Source organism: Dermacentor variabilis, chromosome 7, assembly GCF_050947875.1.
Source record: "Dermacentor variabilis isolate Ectoservices chromosome 7, ASM5094787v1, whole genome shotgun sequence".
NCBI classification, from domain to species: Eukaryota; Metazoa; Arthropoda; class Arachnida; order Ixodida; family Ixodidae; genus Dermacentor; species Dermacentor variabilis.
In genome coordinates this window covers 91,021,969-91,034,165 of record NC_134574.1, presented here as the reverse complement: position 1 = coordinate 91,034,165, position 12,197 = coordinate 91,021,969, and the positions used below count along the sequence as shown (strand labels likewise).

The following is a 12,197-nucleotide window of genomic DNA, read 5'->3' as shown; positions in this document are numbered from 1 at the left end:
GATTTGCCATGATATCTTTGTTACGTGTGCGTTGTTACGTTTGTTACGTGTTACGTTTGTAATGTGTGTGCCTCCCCAATGTCAAACAATTAGCCAAAGAACAGGCCGCGAAACTTCGCATTTATAGCACTGTAAGTTGAGTGCTTTGATTGAAGTTAGCTCTGTGTGATTGGGCGTTCAGACTCAAAGTAGACAAAAACATTTATACCTCTTTTTTCGTAACACGGATTGGCTCTCTAACGATGTCTTCACAGAAATGTTATTAAGCGCTCAAATAAAATTCGCGTATGAAACTCCACATTACTTCCAGGTCCACGCCACAAGAACCCATAAGTATAAAAGAAAGAAAAATATATTATCGAGCAGTAAATAGCAGCCGTTTATTCTCAAATTGCTAAAGTTGCCATACGATGAAAATACATGTGGTCAAACACCAACAATTAACTCGGTCTCAGCTCTCGATGGCTGCCGTGCATGGACTTGTGAACTCCGTCAGAAATGCAAGACGCCGCTAAACCTAGCTGCAATGCGAGAGCCCCACAGTACATCCGTCCGTACCTCCGGCATGGTCACGTGCCTTTCTTGTTGTTACGAGTACTGGGCCGTTATTGAGACAATGGCCTTTGAAATCGAACGTATATTGCTGTTGCTGCTGTTGCCGTAGAGGACGGTCGGAGAAAAAAAAGAAACCCGTTCGCTGACTGTTGCGAAAGATACAGGCAGGCACTACTTGGCCGACATGCCGTGTGTTCAGGCATAGTCGTAACGACCACCTCCTGTACCAGAGCTGGAGTTATACGCGGATCCATTATCGAGTCGAAGCACCCGCCCTGTCCGCGCCGTCTGGCGGCGTTTGCAGACCTCGTCCTTTGTTTTCGTCTGCTTGCTACTTATTGCTTGTTTTCGTCTGTTGTTCACTGCTGCTACGTCTGCTTCGCGGTCTTATTCTATCGTCTGCATGGTGTGTTTCACTTTCATTCGGCGCTCATGGTGCAGACGTCTCTTTTCGTCGCCGTTTATGCGGTCGTTATTTTGTTATGGCTATCTCCGGGACTGTGTCAAAGAACTCACGCGTGCGATGGAAGTGGGTTTCCCGATGCCACACAAATCTATTTCATTGGAAGAGGGATACTAGCGAATTGGTTGCATAAAAGAAAGAAAGAATGAAAGAGACCATCCAGGACTTCGTTTGTTTGCTGAAAATATAGAGTGTCGGAGCTGGCATCTAGATTTATTATCATTTCTTGAAGGTTGCGACACCATTGCTGTTTCTCCTCTCTCTCTCTTAGACATGTTTGCGGTGAAAGCTCGACTGTCCAGACGTCTGTAGCAGTGAAGTTCGTTTACATCCTATTTATTGCGAAAGATTCCTCACTCCCGCAATGGATACTGTTATGCCACCTAAAGAGGCAAAACTTAATTTTCAAAATCCGTGGAATCTAATAACATTGGACGTTTAGAAATCAATCGCTGTTAGAGATCTAACATTTCTAATTATGGCTCCCAAAGCCACATACATGGTTATTGTGATGCGCACATGTTTTCTTAATTTTTTTGCCAAGAGAACACTCGCCTCTATTCTTTACTCTATCAAGTGCTAACCGCACTCGCGGACGCAAAACAGGTTACTTTACCGAAATATCTGTATGTGTTTGAAACCGCAGCAATATTGACGAAGCGTGTCTTTTTGTTTCACGGCGAACAGAAGACTTGCGTCATCATGTAGTCGTTTGAAAGCAATATGGGTTCAAGGACACCCACTGTTCTGCATTAGCGTCTGCAAGCAAAAGAGCCATGCTCTCAAGGTCCTGTTCGTAGCAAGGCTCAGAAAGGTTTTTGAATGGCATAGAAGCCAACGACTTTTGTTCGCCGACGGTAATGGAAAAAGCTTGAACAAAAGACAAACCCCGCAGTCGAGGCGTCTGCAGAAGCGCTGCCGTCGCTCCTTGCAGACGTATATACCACTTCTGTTTGTGCGTGTGTAAGTATAGGTGCTCATAACATGGTGGGCACCCAAACGACCGAACCGCAGCCCCGCCCACAAGCAAGCCGCGGCGGGGACCAGAAAACATGTGCGTCCTTTCTGTTCGCTTTCGCTTCCTTACATAACCCTCGCTGGAGTGAGTCCCCGACTCCAGGCGTTTCGAAAACATTCGCCCATAGCCGGCCATTCACAGCCAAACCCCCCTCCCCATATACTGCTCGCCAACCGATCGTTGTTCGTCTGCTAAAACAGCGCGCACGTCATCTGTAAACCTTGTCGTCTGCACCGAACGGCGATCGTCCTCTGCGAGCGCCGCTTCCTCCGCATGCACCGCGTACCCGCAGAAGTAAAAAAAAAGTAATAATAAAAAACGCGAACGAAAAAAACCCTGCGCACTGTCATCTGCTTTGCCGCTCAACAACAAAGAATGTACGTGCTGTATGCCCGCATTCTAGGCTGGGGTGTTTCGGGAATGATATACCTCCTCTCTTTCTTGCAGGTAGCTTTATGTCGCTGATGATACCGTACGGAGATTCTGCGCTCCGCCGCCTGCCTGAGGTGGTGTATGAACCGCCTCAGGAATTTTCATCACCGAGGCGGTGCACTTTTCCGACTCAGTGTTTTTCCGTCTGCTCCGCGGCTTTCTTTTTATGTTTAGCCAAGATGTTCCTGTCGTGTTTTTTTTTCTGCTTTTATTCAGCAAGACTGTTTCGCGTCATAGCTTTTATTTCATGTACACCGTGCTTGCAGCTTTCTGCCTCCCCCCCCCTTTTTTTTTTTGCTCATTCAGCGGCTGCCTGCGCTTGGTGCTCTTTCCGAGTCGCAGCCGGGAGGTCATTTGCTCCGCTTCCACCAAGGATGGCAATGTACAGAGGCCAAGAATCTTGACCGAAGGTCACGTGTTATTGCGCTGCTGCCGGCGATGTATAGAGTGATCTCGATGCATTTGTCAACTTCTGTCTCTGGCAGTCTCGGAAGAGAGGAGGTCAATAACGTGGGGTTTAATGTTTGATTTTGGTGCCTATATTATGAAAGCAGATTATAATATTTTAGGCTTATATCGGTCGGCTGAGCTCAGCTCTAGAGTACTATTTCAAAGCCATCGCCATATGTCAGTTTCTGATTCCGGTTATGGTGAAAGGAAACTCTGAAGAAAGTCCAATGTCGCGGGGGCGTTTTGAAAGGTATTTAAAATATAATGAACTCTCTCAACTGAGATAGAAAGGTGTATGAGCAGGCAAGCTGATTTTTTGGAATTTTTCATGTATAACAAGTAATAAAATAACGAGTAATATATTCGTCATCTGCGTAACTTGGTAAATTCAAGAACGTTTAAGTACTCCAAGTTTCTGACAAATGAAAAACCAGCACTTATGTAAGCTATGATATTCAGGTGTGATAATGAGTATACATCACTGCAGCGCTGAGTACTGACTTCTCACTTAGGCCGGAAAGTGCAATAAACAAACTTATAGCTACAAATAAACTCACCGCAGCCATTTTTATTATTTACAAGTATTTATAAACTGGACCAGGAGTCAACCTGTCTAAGTTGTTTTAGAGCCAGCGTGTAATCTTGTGCACATGTACCGGCGTGGGACGTCACTCTGTTATTCTAGCAGTGTCGCCGGCTGCAGTTTAATCGAAACCACCGCTTCTATAGTAGTCTACGCAGAATTGAAGACGGATGGATAAAAGGACGAATGAAGTACCACGCAGAACGGAACACCAACTCATGTGTGGAAGCTTAATGGAGCTTCCATTCAAAGCCGTATTCCGGAACTCTTCGGCAAGATCGCACCAGCAACAGTCTCCCCTGCTTCGTGTTTCTGTTTTTACTAAAGCGGTTGGCAGCACGGAAAAGGCGGCCAGCAGAAAAAATGAAAACGAGTAATGATCCGAGCGCCACCGAGATGCCGTCTGCAGATAAGCAAAGCAGACGACGGCCGACCACCGCTCGGACATTCCGCGACCTCTCGTCGGGGCGCCCTCTCTCGACGGGATGTCGGAGGGCACCTGCGGCGTCCATTCAAGAAAATGACCGAAGCGTGTGCGCGGGCAAGCGGCCGTAACCTTGTCCGGGTGCGAGTCGGCGTGCGACCATACGCCGATGCCCCACCGCACCCCGCCTCTTCTTTCAGAACATGCCGACACGGCCGTCCTCCCACAGTTTTCTATATCTTTATTTTTTTTTCATTCCGTGATCGTTTTCAACATTTCTTCGGCGTACCGCGCTTTTGGTTTCGTTTCAACCTCGAAGTGTGCAGCTGATTGATCCGCCGTATCCTGTTTTCCAACCTGCTCCGTAGAACAGACGACGAAACTTACGATAAATAAGAGCAGCTGACGACAGAGTACACACCGCCTGCAGAACGTGTATGCTCTGTGGGCAAGTCAAGGGAGCGATGGCTTGCCACGTGCCAAAGTGGAAGAGCGTGATGTTCGAACCCTAATGTCCTTCCATTCATGCGTGTTCTGTCTTCCTCCGGCTTTAGCTATATTGTTTTAGTGCTGTATTTTGTTGTTTATAATATGCCGGTGCACTCGTTTCCGCTCCATTGAATTCAGAAGGAAATCGCACCGTAGATGACCAAGAGACCACGCGTACGCGAGATCGCGGTTCCTCCGCACAATACGGTGACCGTAACCTTCGTGTATCTATCGAACCATTGATGTTCACAACCTTTCCTTTGCGCACTTTTCGATTATATTTCAGAAAGACGGATTCGCTGTGCATTTTCTTTTTCTTTCTGTTGTTTCGGAATACCATCACACCTCAATCCAGTCCACTGCGGCAGCTTTTTCACGCTCCATCTGGCAGACGATGGACAGAAACCCTGAATACAGGAAAACACAATCGCATTTCGTCGCTCGCGATGGAAAGAACAGAAGAACAAGAAGGAGCAGAAGATACAGCGTGCGCAGCGAGCAGACGACGCGCGCTGAGCGCACCTTCTTTTGGTTTCGGAAACGTTTATCGCGTCGTGCGCGAAAGAAAAAAAAAAGGGCGGAATAGAAAAAAAATGACTAAACTCGGGCGAGAGGCACGCTCACGCGTTCGTGATCCGGATGATGGTGGCATCGGTCTTCCACGCTCGAGCAGAAGTGTGGCTACGGTGTCCTGTATGTGCGAGCCAGGAAAAAAAAGCAGAATAAGAAAAATGTAACGGACGACAAAATAGGAATGTAGCAGAAGAAAAAAAAAGAAGAGTTGTGTAGCAGAAGACATTCAGAAGCGAGGCGAGGAGCAAATGCAGAACAAAACGATGCACCGCATTCGTCCTAGCCGTCGTCTGTGTCGGCCTGTTCGCGCCTCGCGTGTCGTCTGCACAAGGTAGGCCTCCCTTTCCCATATAAATGCTCGCACCGCCGCGGCTGTTTATGCTCTTGCTACCACGCGTACGCGCAGGCGCGCACTCGCTTAGCAGACGATATAGCGAGCTGTCGTTGTTCACGACCAAGTGATAACGGTTGGCGCTTCGTGCACTACGCGCATTACGTCGGTCACGTGCGCGGCGTTACGTCGTCGCCAATCGTTTCTTTTTGTACATTTTTGTTCTTCCCCTCGGAGGCGACGGAATCTTTGAATTCATCGCTCGGAGGAGAGAGGAAGTTGTACTCTGAGATGTTCAAGAGGGATTTTAACGGAACGACAAAAAGAAGTGTAGGAGCTAAACCTCCCTCCCGCCCCGGAAAAAAAAGTGAGAGGAGGAGGGAACCCAACGGAAGCGAGACGTCCATTTTGTACCAGGTCGCTCCGAGACGCCCATTCTTTCGTCGGGTTCGCGGGTCTTTTGTGGTACGTCGTAGTCGTATACGCGTATCTCGCCTGTGGCCAGTTCCGCCTCGTGCTCGTTGTCTTTCTTCAATCTTTTTCTCTTCTTTTTTTTTCATTTTCACTCTTGTCTGTGTCTTGGACGCGACGTGCTCATAAAAGGTTCAAGAGGGAACGCGACAAAGGAACTACTAATGGAAGCAATTCGACCGGCTGCAACCGGATGTTGCCTACGGAGGCCATGGCAGGGCAGCACTTTCCTTAGCGGTGTCATGTCAGCATATTGCTGTCGGAACTCTTTAAAGTCCAATTCGGCGTGCGATGCATTCCTTCAGTGTGCATTACGCACGTGAGTAAGGATTCGTTCAAGTAGCGGAACGTTCAGCGAGTTAGCTGGAGTATAACCAAAAGTTGAATACGCAAATACAACAGTCACTAGGAGAGCGGAACTAAAAACTCACTTGACAGCTAAAGCAGTCACTCGGGGAAGAACAACTTCGCCGTTCCACTCAAAAGGAATCGTGGAGGTCTAAAGATTTTTGCGCAGTTGGCCAGTTAAGGAACGGTTGTCACCTGGATGATCCGATGTGGTGACTCTGTAGCCATCACATTGTTCTGGTGACGATGATGGCGTCAGTTCGGCTCCCGACAGTATGGCGGCGCGTGGGAAGTACAATAAGACTAGTGTCCTTAGATGCACGTTAAAGAACACCAGGTTCACCATCAAGAGTGCATCAGTAGTCCTAAGCAGTGTTCCTTATTGCTTAGGTCTGCTTGAACATGTATCGGAGCACAGTGACAGGTGAACACATAAATAAATATCATGTTATATTATGCATCCACATGTGTTTAAAGCAGTGTGGTGTACCAGCCAGACGATTGTCTCGTCGCTAGGGGTATAGTTCAGTGCCTCAGAGTCAATCGGTTGATCTGGGATGTAAAATCGCGTTAGCCAATAGGCGTTTTCTAGATTATCGTTTGCACATATGATACAATGGTATAGAAAGGCTATCTTTTTTTCCGGAGATTTATATTGTGTCTGTCATTACACTCTGTGGGGACGTACTTGTTCCGGTGAGTAGCTCATTTGTAATGTTAAATGGCACACTTCGCGACGCAGCATGCATAGCATAAGAGGGTTTTATTATTATTATTATTATTATTATTATTATTATTATTATTATTATTATTATTATTATTATTATTATTATTATTATTATTATTGCTCACTGTTACTGTAATCCCTAACTCTGCGCAGTCAGCGTCGATGACAAACGCGAAGTGCGACTCTTATGATCCGGAGAGAGAGAGAGAGAGAGACAAAACATTATTTTGATGGGGCACGGAGAGAGGCGGATCCCCGTTACGGCTAGAGCCTTCAGTCCAAGGCCCCAGCGGCGGTGGCAGCACTTACCTTTCTGGCGGTCAGCTTTCGCTGGTCCTCCAATGCCGAGCTGTTCAGTACCATCTCCAACTGCTCGTGCGTTGCGTTTCGGTTGGGGGAGTTAATAGGAATGTTTCGGCAGGCCCATGTGTCGTGGCATGGGGTAGCTCGCTCTGTACAGAAATGACAAAGGGGTTGATAAAGGGTGGGGTACAGCTCATGGAGGAGCGTTAGGTGAGGATAGGTGTTGGTCTGGTGTCGCCTCCATACCGTGGATTCAGCTCTGGTGAGTGGATGGGTGCAGTGACGGCACTGCATGTTCTTCTCGAAAGGCGGTAGTGCTGTATTATTTCGTAGTAAGTGTGTAGTGCTCGTGGACACGTGTATTCTGGCGTCTCTCGCAGGGCCCAGTTGCAGGCTATCGTGTGTGCACGATGGTTTTCGCTGACGCCTTCGTGTCCCGGTGTCCACGTTATAGCGGTACGGGGTATTTCGTTGAGGTGGTTGAGAGTATCGCATGCCACTTTATGTAGATGGCCGTTCGCGTTGACTCGACATGCTGACTGACAACCGATGAGAGTATACATTTCCTCATCTTGCCTCGATGCCGAGATGGCGAGGGCAATGGCGGCCTCTTCTGTGCGGTGGCGTTCTGCGTACGGACGCAGGCGGATACCAGTTCCTCTTGTCTGTGTCCTACGACACTGATTACCATGCCTTCCCCATTCGGTTACCTGGCAGCATCTGTCCAGCGAGCAGTGGAGAGAGTGCCATATCATCTTTCTATTGCTTTGACTCGTGCTTTCCTCTTGTCCAAGTGATATTCCGAGTGCATGTTACGCAGAACATGGGACACCATTATTTGCTTATGTAGGGATATGAGAAGTTCTTCTTCACTGTTGGTTTTCGCGCCACGGGGTATTGCAATCTTCAAAGAGTTGTTCTGCCTGTTCTACTGAGGTTGAGGCGTGTGATTTGCGCCTGACGGTAAGCTTCAATTAGTTCTTCTCAAGTGTTGTGGATGCCCAGGGATAGAATTTTCGTTGTTCCCGTGCCAGGAGAAAGGCCGAGGGCTTGTTGGTACTCTTTCCATAATTATTCGTTTATTTGGGCGTTTTCTGTTGATGTTAGGTTGAGATAAAATATCGCGTGTTTGACTCTACTGAGGATAAGGGCCTGAATAAAGCGTAGTAGGTCTTCGGAGAAGAAAGTGTTTGTCACCTTTACGCAGGTTCATGTTTGTCACATTATGAAGAAACTCACCTGTCTCAATTCCAATTTCCCGGTAAACTGCTTCAAATCTTGAAGGCAAGCTTAATAGGTTTCATTTAATCAATGAATAAAATATGATCTTCCACTGACGGGAAAAAAAAAACATTATGCTGTGCCCGCGTGAAAACAGTGTACACGATCACCTCTGTGATTCCCAACATTCTCTTGTGATGATACGTCATCCGAATATGTATTTTTTTTTGGGGGGGGGGGATAGCATGTAGGGTGACGGCATATGGAAGTCAAAGAACATGTGGGTTGGTTTAATAATGCGCCAATTGAAATGTGATTATTTGCCAGTCAAATTTCGCCTGTTATATATAGAGGCGATTGCTTTAACGAGAAACTACCTGTGTTTATGTGGCTCACAACTTAGCAGGCTACACGGAACGATGGGTGAGGCGTGGTGGTGAAAACAGTGATCACTAATATAAACGGGCGCTTCCTACACACACGAAGACAAACGCACCACATAAAAAAGTAAATTTACTGAGCAGTTCATCTTCACCAGCACGAAAGCATTCTTAAGACAGCAGCAACTCGTCTAGTATCAGATGTCTTTTCGTGCAATGACATGACACGACAATGTTCTCGTTTATCAACGGAGCGGAAAAAAAAGAAAAGAAAAAGAAGCGAGAGAAAGAAACCGGTACATTGTCAGTAGTTAAAAATGTTCAATAGCCCTAAATACATAACAACATGGCAGGTGAAATGCAACAAGCGCGTTCATGCCCTGCATGCATCAAAGTAATCATTCATCAAGCGAGAACAGGATTTGAAGCTCGGTCTCTTGGGCATGTCACAATTGCATTTCGTCCAGCGACAACTGCGAGTAATGGAGAGGACACAGACACGCAAGGTAGCAATTAATTTTCTGCACAAGGAAGCGATGTCCCCAAATGTGTAGCACATTATATATACACCGCATTTCCTCGAATATTAGCCCACACGTTCTATCGAAAATATCCCAGACGAAACTTTGTAGGCAGATTGGACGATACAGTTTGAGGGACAACGTATGCGCGGTTATGGAATTACAGAACTTAGTTGGAACTACTTGACATCGACTTTAGGGAAGCGCTTAAGAGACGACTTCACAGGCACTGTATATTGAGTGGTTGCTGGGGGACTAGGCGAACCAGACCGCTTCCAGTACTCATACGCTTCGGCGACAAATTCAGTGAACGGGGCATCGGGTGCTCGTAGCCGTATTGCCTGCGCGTCCGATGATTTCGCGAGCTTTCCGTGTATGAGAAGGTTTTCGAACGCGTTGAACGGCAAGTCAGTGCACTGCGTCAGAACGAAAACGACGAAGACTAGAGCTATCAAATTGCACGCACGAACAATGAACTAGCGCGAGTCTTTAAATTATACTGACCTGTGTCATTGTTTATGGGGTCGGAAGCCTTTAATGCTTTTCCATACTCTCGGTTCGCATTGTTTTACTCAAAGATACCAATGGTTTCACGCTCCCCGCATTTCGCAACCCAATCAACTTCGCTTCTTCCTCGCGATATCAGCAATGTTATCGAGTTACGATGAGATGAGGCAATTTGCAGGCGTTAAACGAATTCGCTTGACACGTGCAGTACAGGTCTAAAGCGAGACTCATTTATCGCGTTGCGAAGTAAAAAAAAAGGGCGAGAACGGAGTTGGCCGCGAAAGTGGGATCACGATAACGATGATCGCCACTTCTTCGGTAATTTAAACCTATTTCCTTTCTTTTTTTTTTACTCTCGCCGATGTTTCCGCATGTCGGCCCACATTTTCCGACTCGTGCCTTCTGCTCGAGAGGTCTGATCGGTTGTGAACACACCCACCAAACCTGACCGGGTCTTGGGTGTCCCCCCCTCTTTGTTTCGTCTGCTGCAGCAGCTTCGAGGCGAACAAGTCCACCAAGGGGGCGTCCAAGCTTCGCAGGGACCTGATCAACGCGGAGATCTCGAACCTGCGCGACCTGCTGCCCCTGCCGTCGTCGACGCGGCAACGGTTGTCGCAGCTGCAGCTCATGGCGCTCGTGTGCGTGTACGTGCGAAAGGCCAACTACTTCCAGCACAGTAAGTCACGTGTCCGCTCCGCGGATTTGTGTCCGTCCCTGTGTGCACCCTGTCCGCCACAGCTGGGCATGTCGGGGCCTACTCGTATATATAGCGATAGATCTATAGCTTCTACCCTAAACGATCGTCTGTCCTGACTTTCTTGCAGTGTGAAGAACTGGTGCACCTTTTTTGTGTTTGTGTGTGTGGTTTCGTATTGTACGAAAGTTAACTATCTGCTCTTGAAAAGTGTAGCGTATAGCGAGGCACCGCTTAGTCATAAGTCAGTGAAACAAAATCTGGTACGACGTGCGGCGTAGAAGGCCAGTATTAGTTTGTTTATCCCATCTGTTAATTTATGTAACTCGGTCAGTTGTTAAATGCAAATATTTTTTAGGACTTCCCGCTCCCGATTACTACTAACCTTGATACATGGTTATCGTTATGGCAGTGACGCCACGAAACATCACTATAGCGGTTTAACTACGCGAGTCCCATAGGTCGACTGCGTTGCGCAATGACTGCGGCCCAGTTTGCTGGTACAAGGCTGATACGTCCGGAAACATTAATTCAACCGGTGACACTAGAAAGGTGAGTTTAATAAACTGTGAGATTCACCGCATCACGAAGCGATTGCGGTACGCCGAAGCGAAAGAAAAAAAAAAGAAAAACACACTTCAGACAACGGCGAGAGGCAGCACCTACATATACGCCGGTAGCATACTCGGACCTTTGCCGATAAGTCATCCTATTAAAATTTTATTTCGCAATTACCTTCAACCACCGAATTTCCGAATAAAAAAAAACGGGAGCATTGACGCCAGTCAACACTGGAAGAGATTAGCGCGTCACTTGAAGATATTGCAGCCCGTCTGTATACATACTCTGCCTGAACGTATTTGCACACGACGCGCCACGGCTTCCACGAACCGGAGTTCCTCGCAGATGCTGCCACCGCGAGACTATCGCGGGCGCTGCTTGTTGCTGCTGCTGCTGCTGTGGTCGGCGGCGTAAACTAGATTTGAGTTATGTGCCGGCGCGCCAGCGAACGAGAGAGGAAGCACAGAGCAGGGCAGCGCAGCGGCAGCGAGAAAAAAAACTCGACGTATATACTCGCCCCAATGCGAAGGGTTGAAAAACGCGCCTGCAGTCGTGTTCTGCGCGTTTGCGTGCAGCGGCATCGCAGCCAGGCTGCAGCCGGGGTCAGTCCGACGAGAGGAGCAGCGTGACAGAATTCGCGAACTCTGCACAAATTGGTCATTCTGTGGCACCATGCTGTTGTTTTTCTTTTTGTATGTGTGTGTGTGGCATCTGCAAATGTGTAATTGCTTATTGAAAAGGAAAAGAAACCCTTGGAGCGACAACGCACGACGAAGATGATCCCAACAGGCGTCCGTCTGACATCACGTGGTCAATTGTGCCGGTGTCATCTTTTGTTCATAATCAATCATTTTGTCCGGGCACCCTGACCGGACTACGCGAGAAATCCTGAAGGCATATCATGTCACCGAAAATGTTCTCTATGCGTAAACCAAGCAACCTGGTCATTTCGTGACAGAGAGTCGAACTACACTGATCACAGTTCGACAGAGGCCTTTCATGTTTTGTTTAATTTTAGCTCATCTTGATGAACGCTTCATTGTGTCATTTATTTTGTGTCTACATTCGTTCCTGAGCTCAAGTTTTTTTTTTTTTCAATAATGGAACACCAACTTGGCAAACCCAACCTAGTGAGCTGTAATTGAG

The 12,197-nt window shown here is 47.5% G+C and overlaps 1 protein-coding gene across 1 annotated transcript in view; it reads left to right on the top strand.

Moving 5' to 3' along the window:
* The window catches only part of dysf (neuronal PAS domain protein dysfusion), a 164,394-nt gene that overhangs the window by 36,507 nt on the left and 115,690 nt on the right, over positions 1 to 12,197 (top strand). The window contains exon 2 of the mRNA XM_075698796.1: positions 10,288 to 10,472. Coding sequence (XP_075554911.1) covers positions 10,288 to 10,472 — 185 coding nt within the window. The remainder of the gene's footprint in view (positions 1 to 10,287; positions 10,473 to 12,197) is intronic.